Here is a 17,574-nt window from a genome sequence, read left to right as displayed (position 1 = left end):
TGAACCCCTCGTTGGTGTTTCCCCAGCTTCCAACATTGAAGCTTCACAATAAATAAAAAGCGAATGAGTGAGGATCAAACCGAGTTTGGAAGGAATAGAAGAGGGTATGGTTGTGCTGGTGGCTGAGCTGAGAGGCAACACGGGAAGAAAAACATGAAATTATTTATTTCCTATCATATACATTATGTACCTAGGTAGGTATGGGCAAGTACTTAGGTACTTAGGTGCCTACCCACGCAAGTTATTAGTAGCATCGTATGTTCATCGCACGGTATTTACTGATATCTTTGGGTAGAGAGACCTACCCGCATCATACCTAAAAGAATTAAATCCATGGACTTGGAATATCTTCTTCAGCCTCAATCCTAAACCCGACGACCAACTTTTACATTATCGAATGATTTAATATATTTACTGTTTTATATCAAAGTAGTATATTATGGAAATGCCTAGCACGACACGGTGAAGCATACCGTTATCCAGGTTTTCTAAGTCTTGGTAGAAAGATGGAATGCGTCATTGTGACGCCGCAATGAGCTGAATGACCCCCGCATACGCACCCATTACACCCATCATGGTCCCAGCTCCAAGGTCCAAGGAACGAAACGTTCGATACAGCGTTACAGACAGCAGTTAGGGGGGACATCAGTTGAATTAGGTATCTATACGAATTGTAAGTATATACCTACTTCGTTGATATAGATACTCAGATGTCTTTTTACGAATATCAGGTAAATGCCCAATGCATTAAAATCTGTGGTAACCACGTGGAACGTACGTGTTGATGATTGAATTGAGCGGCAGAGAAAAAGATCATGCCACTTTTATTCTTCACATCCAAGAATGGCACCGGGAACAGGCGCTCGACGACAAGACAGGTACATAATTGCTTATGTATATACTATGACAGTTATATGTACTTACACACACCTCGCCTCATCTACCATTACATACATCTGTACCTACATTTAGATAGTCAGGTACCTGCATCAATTGTACTTACATATTTCTCTCTCTTATCATATTCGAGTTGCTCAGCTTTCAAATCCTCGTTCATCATCTCTCTCACCTCGGACCACCTCACACCGCATTTCTTCAACTGCTTTGCCCGACATACCCGACTGCGGCCTGGTTTGCTTTATATAACTCAAAAATAAAGCATTACTAGAGACTTTTTGCGGATTGTTTTGCCCAAAAAACCACCGAGCAACCTACGACAATCCAAGCTAACCAATTATTTATTAAGGCTTCAAAATTCCTTGCATATCTACCAAACAGTTACTAGACTGTCAACACAGCACCTCTTTCGGTGTCCAGTCAAGTATGGCACCCATCTTGGAAAAGAGAAGAAGATTTTCGACGACCTCCGCTCACCACCAGCGCCGACTTAGTGAGTTTGCTGCCAAACGGTCAGTATAGGGGCACCCCCGTCAATCGATTCCGTAGTATGTTTCACAGAAGCTAACATGCCCATAGTATGTCCCGAATCTCTCATCTGTGTGCCCGAGATACCCGATATTCAAGAAACAATCCCTCGCCTTTTATTATCGATTACTAACTTAATATAGACGGGCTTTTCTCACGAGCTCTTACGGTACGTCAATGACCATACTTTGAATTTTGAAGATTGTGAGCCTTATGGCTGACTTCCTTCTCAAAGCCACTATTTCTTGGCATATCAGCCGTAACCAGCGAAGATGGTACCGTGGTACTATCTATCGCGACACACGACAATACTTATCTCATCGACTATATGGTCGAGCACTTGAAAATAAATGACCAGTCGCAAGAAGGCAAAGATGCCATCGCAGATTACGTAGTTTCCCAGGTGCAAAAGTATGAGCACCAAAACTTCGTCAAATTCGTCGGCGCAGGGTTGCCTCTAGAGCTCAAGAAATTGAGCCCCACTCTCAATTCCCGCCTTTGGTTGGAAGTCGATATCGTTCCCATCGATTTCGACACTGATCAATCCGAGATGTCCTTCTGGGACGAGAAGAATGTCGATGAGCAGGCTGACTCTATGGCACGCAAGTGCGTTATGTAAGTTGATGAACTTCAAATATATGATTTCTCGCTACTGACCCAATCCGTTAGGATCTTTGGACCTTCCCTAGTGCCTATCCTGCAAGTCGGCTTCCGAGGCGCTGTCATGAGTGATGCAGGTTTCAAAGCACACCTAACAACCCTCGAGGACTACAAATCAACATGTGGCAAGGCTACATGGGATTCTACGATACGTTATGCTAATGAATTGAAAGGTAAAAAGGTCAAAATCGCCTTCTTCAGTTCAACACCCCAAGGAGGGGGCGTCGCTCTCATGCGTCACGCATTGGTGCGGTTTTCTCGCCTAGCAGGAGTTGACTTGACGTGGTACGGTATGTGCGATACCTAACAGCAAAGCCCCTTACTTTCAATTCGCGCATGCGAACCCGATTGATGAACAATATAATAACATTCCACCCTAGTTCCAAAACCGCGCCCGGGTGTCTTCCGGAGTACGAAGAATATGCACAATATTCTTCAAGGAGTCAGCAAACCAGATGAACGTATCTCACCGGAGGAGCAAGAGATGATCACGGATTGGATCACGGAGAATGCCAACCGATATTGGCTTTCAAAGGGAGGGCCATTGCGCCCTGTTGAAGAAGGCGGGGCCGATGTCATTGTGGTACGTTGGTATTGGGCAAGGGGATATTTTTCTAAACCCTGTGCTAATCATGGCATATCAGATTGACGACCCTCAAATGCCTGGCCTTATTCCATTAATCAAGGAGGTCACACCGAATAGGCCTGTTATTTACCGCTCGCATATTCAAATCCGCAGCGACCTTGTCGCCCAGGGTGGCTCGCCACAGGAACAAGCATGGAATTTCCTGTGGAGCAATATTCGTCACGCGGATATGTTCGTGAGCCACCCCATTCCAAAATTCGTTCCGGATAACGTCCCCCGAGAATTGGTCACGTATATGCCGGCGACGACAGACTGGTAAGTTCTCTGATTGATTAAAACGGTTGTTGAATGTCGGCTAACATTTCAAAGGCTCGATGGGTTGAACAAGCCCATTAACGAGTGGGACACCGGCTACTACGGTAGCAACTACAATTCGCAATGCCATGCTCAGCATATGTAAGTTTACATTATACGAACGAGAATACTGTACGAGAATCGCTAACGTTGGCAATCTCAGGACGACATTGAGGTACCCAGAATGTAAGAAACTCCATGCTTCCTCGCCCCGATTGAATGAAACTAACAGCGATGATACTCAGGCAAATATATCGTCCAAGTGGCTCGCTTTGACCCAGCGAAAGGCATACCCACAGTTATCGACTCGTATGGCGAGTTTCGCAAACGTGCTGCGGAACTCGGCCTGGAAGACATCCCCCAATTGGTAGTGTAAGTTCCCTCACATAATCGTATAGCACTACGACGGAAGCTCACGTCTCGACATAGTGCGGGCAATAGCTCAATCGACGATCCCGACGGAAACATCATATACGACATAGTTATGGAGCAAATTGAGATACATTATCCGGATCTTGCCGGCGACATCAGTGTCATGCGTCTACAGGCCAATGACCAGCTTCTCAACACGCTAATCGCAAAAGCACACGTTGTTCTCCAGCTATCCACTCGCGAGGGGTTTGAGGTCAAAGTATCCGAAGCGCTCCACGCCGGGCGACCAGTGATCGCGACTCTAGCTGGCGGCATACCAATCCAAGTTAAGGACAGGGAGAACGGGTTCCTGGTCGAGCCCGACGACTATAAGGCCGTCGCGGAGCATCTCGTGGAATTATTCACGGACCAGGACCTATGGAATCGGATGAGCGACGCAGCAAGGACTGGTGTCAGCGATGAAGTAGGCACGGTCGGTAACGCGCTTTGCTGGTATTACCTCGCGAATAAATTCTCCCATGTTGGAGGAGTAAAGCAAGCTGGTGCCGGGCCGTTCAAAGGAAACTGCAGATGGGTTAATGATCTGGCGCGAGAAGAGGCTGGTCATCCATACGCGGAGGGAGAGAATCGCCTTCCGCGCCAGTTCACGCGACAAGTCGAATTACCCAGATTCCATGAGAATGGGTCGAACTCATAGAGGGCTATGGGTGTGAGTAATGTATGTGGACCTAGTGAACGGGATGTTCATGTGATATATTTGCTGGCGTTATAGGTATGGTTAAGTTTCCATCCGCTCCGCCGAGTTTCGATATATTCCGGTTTGTTCGATTTCGTCTTACTATATACGCACGGGACTTGAGGATGTTTACGCTTCAATAACAACTTACATAGAAATACATATGGAAAACGCGGCGCTTGACCGTATCGTATGTTTTTATGGACGTTTCGGGGAGTTAGAAGGGTCCAGAGTCGACGCCAATTACGTAAATAGTACCGTCTAAGATTCCCATAACTTAGCGGGTCGCATAGATCCAAGTCGATGAGTAATGGGACGTTTTTAACAGGCCGTATTTTGCCAAACTCTACGTTATTGTTAGCTAATATCCATGAGGTTGGTAGACGCTTACATCTAGCAAATGCCTCGCTATTCATAACCCCCCTGATATGCGTCTCTTACGATCCATGTGATACGCTTGACCTAGTTGGAACATTTTTTCGACATCGAAAGCAACCCGGGAATATATAGCAATAATTAGAATCTCCTCGGAGATCATCATTCAAATGCGAATATGCAAGGTAATGAACGTTTTCGGAAGAGAAGCTGAAATCGAGATGACCTCAGCGGGGTGTGATTGAGGTGTAACATCAACACCACCAACAGCAATAGGAACAACGATACCAACAAAAATCGCAACTTGGAGATGCCCAGATTAATTCCAAAACTATACATATTATTTTCTGGTAAGGTTAATAATGGACATGATTCATTCATAATTGTATCAAGAAATTTCAATATGCAATGACACCAACTGGGGGGAAGTAGATTCAATTAGCGAGGCCTCGGGTGGTCTTGGGGTTGGCCACCGCGGAGATGGTAGATTCACGAAAATAGTCGGAGTCTTGGTGGGTTCACTTTAAGGAAAAAAAAGACGACTTTGACATATCCAATTGCCACAGCCCGGCCGCCTACTTTGACTCGGCGTTCTCCACGGGAAAAACATGGTACGATGGATTGATGGAACGTCGGGGATGGAAGCAATGTACGTGCTTTCCAACACCTCCGGCGGGCCAATGGCGTCGGATCTATATATCCATATGGGTGGGAGAGATAAGAGTATTTAAGGTCGAGTGCAACCACAGCATGAGGAGGTATGTTGATCTCGTGCCCCTATATTCATACCCAAGCACATACGATCCAAAGATATCATTATTAAAGTCTACTACTTACCAAAATCATAACTGAAGGGGCAATCAAATCACTCACTCACTGCACCCGCTGTTTCGCCGTCTCTAGTCATTATTCAAAATGGCTGTCGCCGCACCCATCTCTCCAGAGCATATCGCCATCGTCAAGGCGACCGCGCCGGTTCTGAAAGAGCACGGCGTGACAATCACGACGCTCTTCTATAATAACATGATTGCCGCGCACCCAGAACTCAAGAACATCTTCAGCATGTCGAATCAGACCAGCGGGGCCCAACCGCGAGCTCTAGCGGCTGCCGTCTTCGCATACGCCACATATGTCGACGACCTGGGTCAGCTATCGGCGGCCGTTGAGCGCATCGCCCACAAGCATGAGAGTTTGAACGTACAGCCCGAACAATACGCTATTGTTGGAAAGCACTTGATTGAGGCTGTGGCCGCCGTGCTAGGTGATGCTTGCACCCCTGAAATCGGAGAGGCTTGGACTGCTGCATATACTGCCCTAGCCGATATTTTTATCAACCGAGAGAAGCAATTGTACGCCGCGCATGAGAACTGGCAGGGTTGGCGTCGCTTCCAAGTCCAACAAAAAGTTCCGGAAAGCTCAGAAATCACCAGCTTTTACCTGGCTCCTGAAGATGGACAACCTTTGCCCTCGTTTTTACCGGGTCAGTATATCAGCTTGCAAGTATTCGTTCCTCAAATGGGTCACATGCAACCTAGGCAATACTCACTTAGCGAAGCGCCACGAAGCGATTACTACCGCATCAGTGTAAAGAAGGACAAGGGAAAGAAACCCGAGGTCCCGGGTCTTATTTCCAATCTACTTCACGAGAACTACAAGGAAGGCGACGTACTCGAGCTCACAGCTCCCGCTGGTGAATTCTTCGTGGATCCGAAAGACGGCACGGATAAACCGATTGCTCTTATCTCAGCTGGCGTCGGCCTCACACCTATGATCTCGATCCTAAATAGCTCCGTGAACTCGGGCTCGGCGCAGCGTATATCGTGGATACATGGCGTGCATAACACCGAGGTGCGTGCCTTCAGCAAACACATCCATGATACCTGCGCGAAGGACGTCAATAACAACATCAACGCTACATTCTTCGTGACATCCCCTCAGCAGCAGGACGTCCAGGGGGTTGACTACCACTTCACGGGGAGGATAGACTTGAGCAAGGTTGATCCGAAAACGACTCTTTTCCTTGATGATCCTCGCGCTGAGTACTACACCTGCGGTCCCTATCTGTTTATGAGAGACGTGGAGAAATACCTGATTAGCGTTGGTGTGGATCCGAAAAGGATTCATCTAGAAGTTTTCGGGACCGGAGACGAGTAGTAGTCCATCGAGTCAGTGCGGACAATGATGCGGGGGAGATAAATGTAAATATTTTCAAATATAAGCGACACTTAATGTATATTTTCGGGATTTGCCCCGCATAGAGGTATATATGTTTGAGGGGTTCTCTGAAGATTTTCTTTCGTGAAGTGGAGTCGATTGTTTCCCCCCCTTTTTGATTCTTGTACCTACCTAGGTACTTACCCCTATTTCGTCAATAAACCCATCTATTTACGTTTCATACATGGAACATAGCCTTCGCAGATCGCATTCCTTATGTCAGTAGAAGAGGAAATAACTAACTATGTGGAAGATGTGGTTTATATCAATAATTTAGGTAGGTATGTCCACTCCCCATGCTTCGGCTCAGTCAGTTGTCTCCGAGATGGTTCGCGTTGCTCCGAAATGTTTATCTCCGCCGCCCGGTAAGGGACCCAACCCAACTGAAGATATCCTTAGTTGGCTACTTGGTAATTACCCCAGCTACCCAGTAGCACACGAGTCAAATCCCGAGTTACTGTTGGCCAATGAATGTTCACCCTGCGGCTAGCTTCCAGTCGAATGGCACCTCCCTTACCATGCGCCTAGGTAATATGTTATTAATAGAAGTACCCGCGCTTTGGCATCAATGTATAGCAAACAAACGTGAACACCTGTAGTTCTCCTTAGTGTGTCATATATCTGCTTCTTCGGACGAAAGCAGATAAGATTTTCGGAGTGTTCCGTTCAACAGATCGACTTGATAGAATTTATTATTGTGATCAGAATATTTGCCTTGCCATCATCGCCTCTCATTCCCAGGTTACACAAAGCCAGGGGTAATTAACATACAATGAACCCCTGAAACATTTCGGCCATCAATAAAATATAAATCCCGGCATTATTTTTCAGCTAGGCCTAGCGGCGGTAGTGGCCGTGCCACTATCATTGGATGTTGATGATGTGACTTTCACTTCATTTTTGTTTTTTAGTCTATTGCGTGCCTAGGCAAGTGTAGAAGTAAATTCCCTTGGGATACCTGACGTCGTTGGTATTTCTTGAAATACTACATGTATAATGGAGACAAGCGATGGGATAAGGGTGAACAGTATGAGGATATCCATAATTCTTTTTCGGGGTCCATGCACATCGTAACCTATATCCAAATGTCTGGAACAAATATAGCAATACATATTTAACAGCCCCGATGAGGGGATTTCGAATCGTCGGCTCTAATATGATGTAATTGATGTGAGAACTGTGCCACCTAAGTATCAAACACCTGTTCTATAGATTCTTCCATACCATATTATAACCACCCCTCAATTTTGCTGTAGCCGAGTTATAGGAACTGGAAAACTCCCCAGCGAACTAGTTAGACAGCAAACATACCCCATAATACATGGATTGTCCATTTGTATGGTGGAGCCGTCGTGTATGAAAACTGCTTGACATCTACATATGTAACTAGCTAGTCCTCTTAATCGACACCGAGATGCAAGAACATACCAGTCGGGAAGCCGGAAGTGACGGCGCTCTTTGTGGAGGCGATATGACAATGTACAGCCTCAACTAAGGGAAGCTATCATGATCTTCGTGCCATCATAGCTCTCGAGCTAGGTATGACATATCACCGCATGCGAGGCTCCGCTTTTGCAAGTAATTCCATGTGCTATCCTAGTGCACAAAGGCCTAAATGAGAAAAGAAAGACGAAAGGAAGTGGCCTGATTCGAGCTTGATCCTAGTTGGATTAAAGCTTTACTCCTTTTATCTTAGACCTCAGCCTTTCAATTCGTTACTAATATCCCAGGAGTGTGGAACGCCGCCAGGCTAACACGCCTTGCACTGATTAACGGTGAACTTACAAATCCTGGTATAAGACATGCTCTCTCGAAGGCCCCGTAAATTAATAAATATAGTAGGCACAACGCGAAATTCGACCACACGGGGGAGGCTGTGTGTAATATCTAGGTGGTTGGATACACCGCATCGTTGTATTCGGACTACCCAGGTAAAATACCCACCTACGTAAGCAACTGTGATCATAATTAGTTTAAACAGAAGCAATGGTGCGAAGATGACCTTTGGAAGAGCTTGAAGTCAAGAACAAGGAAGCTGTTCTGCCCGGATGATAATTCTATTGTCTTGGGAGCTCGAGATTGTGGATGAAAAATTAATGATCTATGTATGGTTCAAAGGTTATCGCTTGGTTGGATAAGATGCAAGGTTCCCACGTGAACGCATTACTTGGGTGTGGTTCTTTCCCTATCTGGATGATTGAGGCCCGTTTTGATACACGTTGGTCACTGCCTTCTTTTTTTTTCGTTTTCGTCTGATTCTTAAGCCACTAGTTTTTTTTGCACTCGAGGAAGGTACCTTGGATAGATAGCAAATAAGGTAGGACTGTAGATAGGTACCCAAGTAGGTAGGTACAGTGCTCGATTATCATGACCAACTAGTGTCTGTAGCTACCGTACCTGCCAGTTTGTTGGCCCGTATACATATGTAGATGTGACACCCAATTGACAATCTTGGTACCTTAGGTATCCTAGTTGAGGTACGTGGAAGTGGCTAGTCCAGTATGCGGTTGCTTCTTTCCACCGATAACATTATTTAACCTTGGAATAGATTTTGGCTCCTTCCTACCTTACGAAAAGGTGCCTGGCATACATACAATACATGTATGTTGTTGCCCCATACCTCTCTCTTGCCATTGTAAATATACATGTAGGCAGCTTCCGGCAGCCACCCGGACTTTCCTTCCTTCTCAGTTCAACGCGCGCTTTCCTTCTGTAATTGTGATTTGCCATCTCTTCTACAGCTGGCTTTTCCCACTCTTGCTTTTACATACAGCCCCTCCTTACACATAAACCTCCCACCTACATCCGTCCACACAACCTCTTTCACCTGACGAAATTCTTCATGATACCTAATCACCAACCTCTTTATACTCCTCTCATTCGTAAGTTCACCAAGCACAATTCTTTTCCTCTTTGAACATTGCTAATAGTCTGAATCTGATACTTAGGTTTCTTTTCGTCTGGCCGTTTCTGACTTTCGACTTTCTTGTACATCATCGGTATTACATCGTACCACATCGTACATGCAGCGAACAACCTAAAGTTGAACCGATTTTACGATGAAGTACAAGAAACCTTTTTCAGAACCTATCGCGGTCGTCGGTAGTAGCTGCCGGTTTGCTGGCGGTGCTACGTCGCCCTCAAAGCTATGGGATGTCCTTTGCGGCACCCCCGACCTCTCACGAGAGGTGCCACCTGGGAGGTTCAATGCCAAGGCATTTTACCATCCTGATGGAGAATATCAGGGTACTACTAACTCGGTCAAAGCATACTGGCTGGAACAGGATCACCGAGTTTTTGACGCTGGATTGTTCAACATTGCGCCTAAGGAGGCGGAGGCTATCGACCCTCAACAACGTCTCCTTCTCGAGGTCGTGTACGAGGCGATGGAGTCGGCTGGATATACGTTGACCACATACTCTGGTAAGAATGTGGCTGTATTCGCTGGTGTCATGACTGCCGATTACGACACCCTGTCTCAACGAGATGAACTCACCGCGAGCCAATACTACGCCACGGGCAACGCCCGCTCGATTATTTCCAACCGCATCTCATACTTCTACAACTTCCAAGGTCCCTCAATGACCATAGATACTGCCTGCAGCTCTAGTCTTGTAGCCCTCCACCAAGCAGTCTTAAGTCTACGTTCCGGCGAAAGCACTATGGCTTGTGTAACGGGTGTGAATTTGATGATCACACCAGAGCAATTTCTCGTCGAATCCAGTTTACACATGCTGAGCCCCACAGGAAAGAGCCGAATGTGGGATGCTTCCGCGGACGGTTACGCACGAGGAGAAGGTATCGCAGCGTTACTTTTGAAGCCCCTATCCCGCGCCTTGGCAGATGGTGACGAGATTGCCGCAATTCTCCGCGAGACCGGAATAAATTCGGACGGTCGAACAAAAGGCATAACCTTGCCTAACCCCGAGGCCCAGACCATGCTCATCCGAGACACCTATCAGAAATCAGGCCTTGATTCTTTAGCGCCGGAAGACCAGTGCCAATACTTTGAAGCGCACGGTACAGGCACACCTGCGGGCGATCCCAGGGAGGCGGAAGCGATCTACAACGCCTTTTTCGGTAGTAACGTGAGCACAGCCTCTGAGATTGGCACCAACCATATATTGGTCGGCTCCATCAAGACTGTATTAGGACATACCGAGGGAGCGGCTGGCCTAGCTGGGTTGCTTAAGGTGATACAGGCTATGAAGCATGGGTCTGTGCCCCCTAACCTGCATCTAAACTCGATTAATCCCAACGTAAAGCCGTTCTGTACTCGTCTTGAAGTTCCAACTTCTCTTGTCGCTTGGCCTGAACCTCCTGCAGGCCAGCCGAAGAGAGCAAGCGTGAATTCGTTTGGATTCGGAGGTGCCAACGCTCATGTCATTGTCGAGTCCTACGATCCTCGCATTGACGATGGAATATATCGGCGGTCTGCCTTGAAAGAAACATCGAATGATCTCCAATCTGAGGAATCTAGTGATTCTTCGTTTTACCTACCTCTTCTCCTATCGGCTGCATCCCAGAAATCCCTGCGAGCCGTCGTCACATCCTACAGAGACCTTCTTCAACAACATCCCGATACCAATCTACACCAATTGGCATGGGCACTCTACTCTCGCCGAACGGCTTTGCCATATCGTCTAGCTCTCCCTGTGCATTCGCGACATCAAGCCCTTGGTGCTTTGGAGGACATCCTTAAGAAGTTGTCGACTTCCAACAGCGTGGGTGTCCGAAGCAATACACTCAGTGCCCGACCGAAGATCCTAGGAGTATTCACCGGCCAAGGCGCACAATGGGCCACAATGTCTAGATCGCTATTCCACACCTGCGAAGTATATCGCAACACCATCCGCACCCTCGACAACGTCTTGAGAACTTCCACTAAACCCCCTCAGTGGTCATTGGAAGGCCAGATTATGGCGGAAGGAAGTGACTCTTCGGTTAACGAAGCAGCCGTATCCCAACCGCTCTGTACTGCTCTACAGATAGGATTGGTAAATCTTCTGAGAAGTCTCGGTATCAGCTTTCATACCGTGATTGGTCATTCGTCTGGTGAGATTGCTGCAGCCTATGCGGCAGACTTGATTTCGGCGAGGGATGCAGTCTTGATTTCACATTATCGCGGCTATGTGGCGCATCTTGCTGGTAGCCCCGAAGGCCACAAGGGTGGCATGCTTGCCGCAGGAATATCGGAGACAGAGGCGACACAATTTTGCCGGGCCTCAATGTTCGAGGGCAGACTGCATGTGGGTGCGAGTAATGCCCCATCTGGTGTCACGCTCTCCGGCGACTTGGACATGGTTCGGATTGCTCACGAAGAGCTAACTAAAAATAAGAAGTTCTCGAGGATACTTCGAGTTGACTCGGCTTATCATTCGCCCCACATGCTTAAGCCAGCGACCGAATACATCAATGCCTTGGAAGAAAGCGATATCAAGCCAAATTTAGAAGGTAATGAGACCTTCTGGGTGTCTAGCGTCCATGGGCGTCTCGTAAACAGTGACGATCAGCTTGGCTCTGGCTATTGGAGGGATAACATGGTTAACAAAGTGCGATTCTATGATGCTGTCGTAAACGCGCTTTCGCAATACGGCCCCTTTGATTGCGCATTGGAGATTGGCCCCCATTCAGCTCTTAAAGGACCTTTCACACAAAGCGCTAAATCCCTTGACCACGACCTCTCTTACACCAGCCCGTTGGATAGAGGTAAAGATGATACGTTGGCATTTTCCAACTTCCTCGGGTTTATGTGGTGCCAATATGGCCCGCAAGAGATTAACCTGCGAAAGTTTGTTGAACAATCATCCGAGTCTAGTGCATTAAGCACAAAACTTCTTGACCTACCCTCATACCCATGGGATCACTCCCAAATTCATTACCGCGAGTCTCGTGTGTCTCGCAAGTTCCATTTTAAGTCTGAAGCACCCCATGAGCTGCTTGGAGTCCGGACCAGGGATGACAACGACCACGAACTTCGTTGGCGCAATGTTCTCAGGTTAGAGAAACTACCTTGGGTAGAACACCACAGCTTTCAAGGCCAGGCTCTTCTTCCAGCCTCGGCTTATTGTATCATGGCACTCGACGCGGCTCGAAACTTCCTACGTAACAGACCTGCAACAGTGGTGGAATTGCAGGACATGCAGATTTTGAGCGGTATTAACATTGATCGAGAATCCGTAGGTGTCGAGGTTTTGTTCGCGATGTCGGTGCTTCCACAGCAGAAGGGTTATGATTCGGAGCCAGTCGTAGAAGCTAGTTTCACGTTATCATCTTGTCCCGCCGATGGAACGACAACTATGAGATTGAATATGATGGGAAAGCTCAGTATCCATTTAGGAAAACCTACTTCGGATGCTTTACCACCCCGACAAGCTCTGCAGTCGGAGTCGTTCCGTGCAGTTTCTGAGTCCTTCTACAAGATGATGAACCAGACTAGTCTATCATACACCGGCCCATTTCGTGCCCTGACGTCTATTGAACGTCACTTTAATTACTGCTCTGCGAACCTACAGCGGTGGCACCCCGAAGATACTACTACGCTGCAAATAAGCCCTGCCACGCTCGACTGTTGTTTCCAGTCTGCGTTCTTGGCTTATGCATCCCCAGGAGACAAGTAAGTGAAACACGAGATACAAAGATTTTGAGCGCGACGTAGCTAACGAATTGGACTAGGTCCCTTTGGACTTCATTTCTCCCGATACGTATCGATCGAATGCGGTTTAACCTCGCAAAAAAGAAGGGCGATGGTTTAACAGTCGACGCTCGTTTGGCAGATATCCGACCCAGCTCGCCTGACTCCAAGGCTACGATCGTTGTTGACATAGGAATCTTCAATAGCGACGGAGACATGGAGACACAGATAGAGGGATTAGCTGTAGCCGCGTTGGCCCATACTTTGCCCGAAGACGACTACGAGCTCTACCTTACCACCGTCACCGACATTGATCCGACCGATCAGATCATACGAGCCGACATCACGCCCAACACTCTACAAGACACCGACGCTGTCCTAATAGAAAGCTGCGTACGAGTCGCCGCGTTTGTTGTCAAGAGTCTCCCTCACGATCCCGCGTGGCCGTGGGCTCTCGACGCCTTCTACGAGCGACTCCCGAAGATATCGCCATCGATTCTAGCCACGATAAATGCTAACACATGGTCTTCGGATACTGTAGAAGTTATTGACGACTTCATAGGGGATTCCAAATATCCCGAATACCTCCGCCCTCTTCGCGAACTAGAGGAGCCGTCGCTAGAACGAGTGCAAGGCATTCTGGAAATCACGATAGATATGGCGCACCACCATCTTCTATTCAGGCGACACATCGGCCGCATAGTGAAACAGATTACTCATCGTTATCCTCAAATGAACATCCTCACTTTGGTTGGGTCTGGTATCGTTGAGGACGTATTGTCTGCCATAGATTCCTCGTCATTCTTTACCTTCACAGCCGGTATCTTTTCAGAACGAGATCCTCGTGAGCGGTTGCGGGCGGTGGGGCCTATCGAACAGAAACTACTCTCCGTACCGTTGGATCTGATGGGGGACCTCGAGACTCAGCTCAAACCCGGTCAAACCTACGATCTTGTCTTGCTCTCAGCTTCAAAGCTTGAACACGAGAACGCGTCTGAAACATTGAAGGATATCCGTGGCATAATGAGACCGGGTGGCTTTTTGGTGGTGGTTCAATCTTCCTGGAAAGTGACTGATGGAAGATCGGCATGGGCTAATGGTGACAAGCATGAAGCGCCAACGCCGCCTCAATGGCCAGATCATCTTGAGTCCTATGGCTTTATTCAGATTGCTAAGGATTGCGACCAGTCGTACTTCCCTGGTTATTCTGTTATGGTACGACAATTGAGCAGCATTGACGTGGAGCTTGCTAAACAGCCGTCTTCTATCAATACTATCGTAGGTGACTCGATAACGGAGCACTTACTCATTATCGGCACAGGCACTTGCGAACTGTCCAGCGATTTACAGCGGCGCCTTTTGCCTTTGTGCGAGAAACTTTCCGTGCGGGCCACATTTGAGGAGACCGAGTCAGAGATTCTGAAAGCATGCACTGCTGTCATCATACTAGCAAATCTCGACATGCCGATAATGGCAGGAATGACGCAGCAAATGCTTGATCAATTACGGGAACTCTTGCGACCCAATATGAAGGCATTATGGGTCACGCTTGATGCGCGATCTGGATGTGCAGAGCATGCGGCTACCTTCGGTTTCACTCGCACGGTGTCGGCTGAGATCCCTAGCCTCACGCTACAGATGCTCGATCTAGAGACCATCGAGGGCTCAGGAGATACCGTTGCTGATACTTTCATCCGCTTAACGGGGGTAGGAAGAAGCGAAGGAAATGCCCTATGGACGGAAGAGCGCGAGATACATATTGAGAGTGGACGGCGACTTATCCCCCGTGTTTTGCCCCTTAAGCCTTTGAATAACACCGTTAACTCTCTTCGACGAGTTGTTCCCAAACCCATGAATACCCTTGAGGCAACTATCGACGTTGTCCCCCGCATCGCCCCGAGTGGCTTGGTTCGCTTCGAGGCAAGAGACGGGCGGTCGGATTCTAATGCTGCAGGGGTTCCAATTCGAGTGGATTATAGCTCTGTGGAGATGTTGAGGCTTGATTCCCTGAGCCGATGGCAAAAAGCGTATGAAGCACCAACATTTGGCTACGTGTGCTGTGGTCAAAACTTATTGACTAACGAGCGAGTGGTGGCAATATCTGCGTCAAACGCTTCATTTGTGAAGCTACCGGATGATCAAGTATTTGACGTAGAGATGAGTGACGAAGATGGACCGTGCTTGGTATCTCTTACTATGGGCTACTTAGTAGCCAGCGGAATCATGCATCGAGAAACTCGCAAGCTGTCACCTATCGTTCTAATCGATGCGGATCCGACATTGGCCCAATGCGTTACCTCATTCTTCTCACGATACAGCAGCAGACCTGTCAGTTGCTATTCCATAACTCCCACTGGACAGGATAGTGGTGCTATCTACTTACACCCACGCGCGTCGGCTCGAGAAATCAAGGCAATCTTTCCATCGGAAGGGGCGGGTATTTTCGATTTCCAATCGTCGAAGCGCGCAAAGTTATCAAAGCAAATATTGGATTTGCTTCCAGACAATTGCAGGTATTACCCTCGCACTGAGTTCTTTGGCATCTGTAACGTGGTCGGGATAGCCGGAGAAGTTTCTCCTGGTTGTCGCAAGGCTTGGAATGACGGCATCGTTAATGCTATATGCACGACGAAGTTTAATGGAAACTCGCGAGAGGGTATTGCCAAAAACTCGGACGATGGCGTTGGTGTAGGCTCAGGGGAAGGTATTGATGCAAAGCACACTACTGTCTCTCTTCCAAGCTTGCTATCTGATACTAAGGTGGCGTCGTCACCTTTGTGCCTCATCGACTGGAGAGCCGAGCGCAATGTCCTGACTTTCACGAAGCATTTCATGGCCGAGAAGATCTTTAGTGCCGATAAGACTTACGTGTTAGCCGGACTTACCAAAGATTTTGGTCAGAGTTTATGTTATTTGCTCGTTAAGCATGGAGCTCGGCATATCGTGCTAGCCAGTCGTACGCCAAAGATGAATCCCAATTGGACAAGGGAGCTAGCGCAAGCCTACGGTGCGAGAGTCGAGGTGCGCAAGTGCGATGTCACTGACGAAGCTAGCGTGAGGGCCTTGAGAACCGACTTGAGTGAATCTATGCCTCCTATCGGTGGAATTGCTAACGGATCAATGGTGCTCGACGACCGTGTTTTTGCGCAAATGGATGTTAACACGTGGAAACGGGTATTGCTACCCAAGACTGTCGGATCGCATAACCTTGATAGAGTCTTTAGAGATCTTGACCTTGAGTTCTTCATCATGACGTCGTCCTTCGCAGCTATTGGCGGACACCCAGGCCAATCCAACTATGCCGCTGCGAATATGTACATGAACGGACTAGCAGGAGAGCGTCGCCGACATGGCCTTGTGGGTTCGGTGTTGAATATCGGGGTTATCTACGGTCTCGGTTTCCTACAGCGCGAGAAGGAGGAGTTGTATGCGGGGCTGGAGCGCGAGGGATATCCGCCTATTTCGGAACGTGATCTTCATCACATGTTTCTAGAGGCTGTCATTGCAGGTCGTCCGGCCGAAGCGGGGCAAGCGAACCCGCCCGTTGACCTTACTACGGGCTTAAGTAGATTCAACCCTACTGACCCAAACCCGTTGCACTGGCATCAAGATCCACGGTTCAACCACTTCGTTCGTCGAGATAGAGAAGACACTGGTGCAGCCGCGGCGAATATACACAAAAGCGTCAAAGACTGTGTAGCAGCGCTAACGGGGACGGATGATATCGTGCGGGTTATCCTTGACGCGTTTACTGAGAGGCTGCAATCTCTACTCCGACTTCCCAAGGAAGACATCAACGGGGGCCAGAACTTGTCAGAGCTTGGCGTTGATTCACTCGCTGCGGTTGAGGTGCGTGGATGGTTCTTCAAGGCGTTGGGAAAGGACGTATCGGTGATTAAGCTGCTCAGTGGCACAAGCATTCAGAGGTGTAAGTCGGATTCTTTTTACTAATGACCCCCATCCTTCCCACCAACTTAATATGTTTGAACATACATAATCGAATATGCATGATGCTAATTATTATCGGCAGTGTGTGAAGAAATGGCCGAACAGATCGTAGCTGATCGCAGCAAGGCATAGGACAACAGCGAGGAGTAATAGAGTGATCGCGCTACCTTCTACTCGTTTGCTTCCCCAAAGTTCAGTTAATCTCCGCATAGAATTTGGTAGGATTTGCGGTGGATACGGGAGCATTGCGGTGAATTTTAAAAGGTAACG

At 47.9% G+C, this 17,574-nt stretch overlaps 3 protein-coding genes across 3 annotated transcripts; all 3 read left to right on the top strand.

The window, feature by feature from the left end:
• The first annotated feature begins 285 nt into the window (after positions 1–285).
• Positions 286–4,742, top strand: F4822DRAFT_422922 (glycosyltransferase family 4 protein). Its single transcript, XM_051459923.1, has 12 exons — positions 286–878; positions 1,247–1,408; positions 1,569–1,594; positions 1,661–2,040; positions 2,095–2,375; positions 2,466–2,668; positions 2,730–2,986; positions 3,041–3,127; positions 3,189–3,211; positions 3,271–3,397; positions 3,455–4,479; positions 4,525–4,742. The coding sequence occupies exons 1-11, from the start codon at positions 785–787 to the stop codon at positions 4,092–4,094; spliced, it is 2,280 nt and encodes a 759-aa protein (XP_051308645.1). The 5' UTR covers positions 286–784; the 3' UTR covers positions 4,095–4,479; positions 4,525–4,742.
• Positions 4,743–5,285: 543 nt separating this feature from the next.
• F4822DRAFT_422908 (flavohemo protein) lies at positions 5,286–7,054 on the top strand. Its single transcript, XM_051459922.1, has one exon. It carries the CDS (start codon positions 5,424–5,426, stop codon positions 6,660–6,662), a length of 1,239 nt encoding a protein of 412 aa, XP_051308644.1. The 5' UTR covers positions 5,286–5,423; the 3' UTR covers positions 6,663–7,054.
• Positions 7,055–9,781: 2,727 nt separating this feature from the next.
• On the top strand, positions 9,782–17,436 carry F4822DRAFT_435244 (beta-ketoacyl synthase domain-containing protein; the record flags this gene model as incomplete). The annotated part of the gene is made up of 3 exons (XM_051462138.1): positions 9,782–13,338; positions 13,398–17,284; positions 17,387–17,436. The coding sequence occupies 3 exons, from the start codon at positions 9,782–9,784 to the stop codon at positions 17,434–17,436; spliced, it is 7,494 nt and encodes a 2,497-aa protein (XP_051308643.1).
• Between the last annotated feature and the right edge of the window lie 138 nt (positions 17,437–17,574).

The sequence above is a fragment of the Hypoxylon trugodes genome, assembly GCF_022578975.1.
Source record: "Hypoxylon trugodes strain CBS 135444 unplaced genomic scaffold F4822scaffold_13, whole genome shotgun sequence".
NCBI classification, from domain to species: Eukaryota; Fungi; Ascomycota; class Sordariomycetes; order Xylariales; family Hypoxylaceae; genus Hypoxylon; species Hypoxylon trugodes.
Note: the sequence above shows the minus strand (reverse complement) of the source record. Positions and strands in the feature narration are given on the sequence as shown.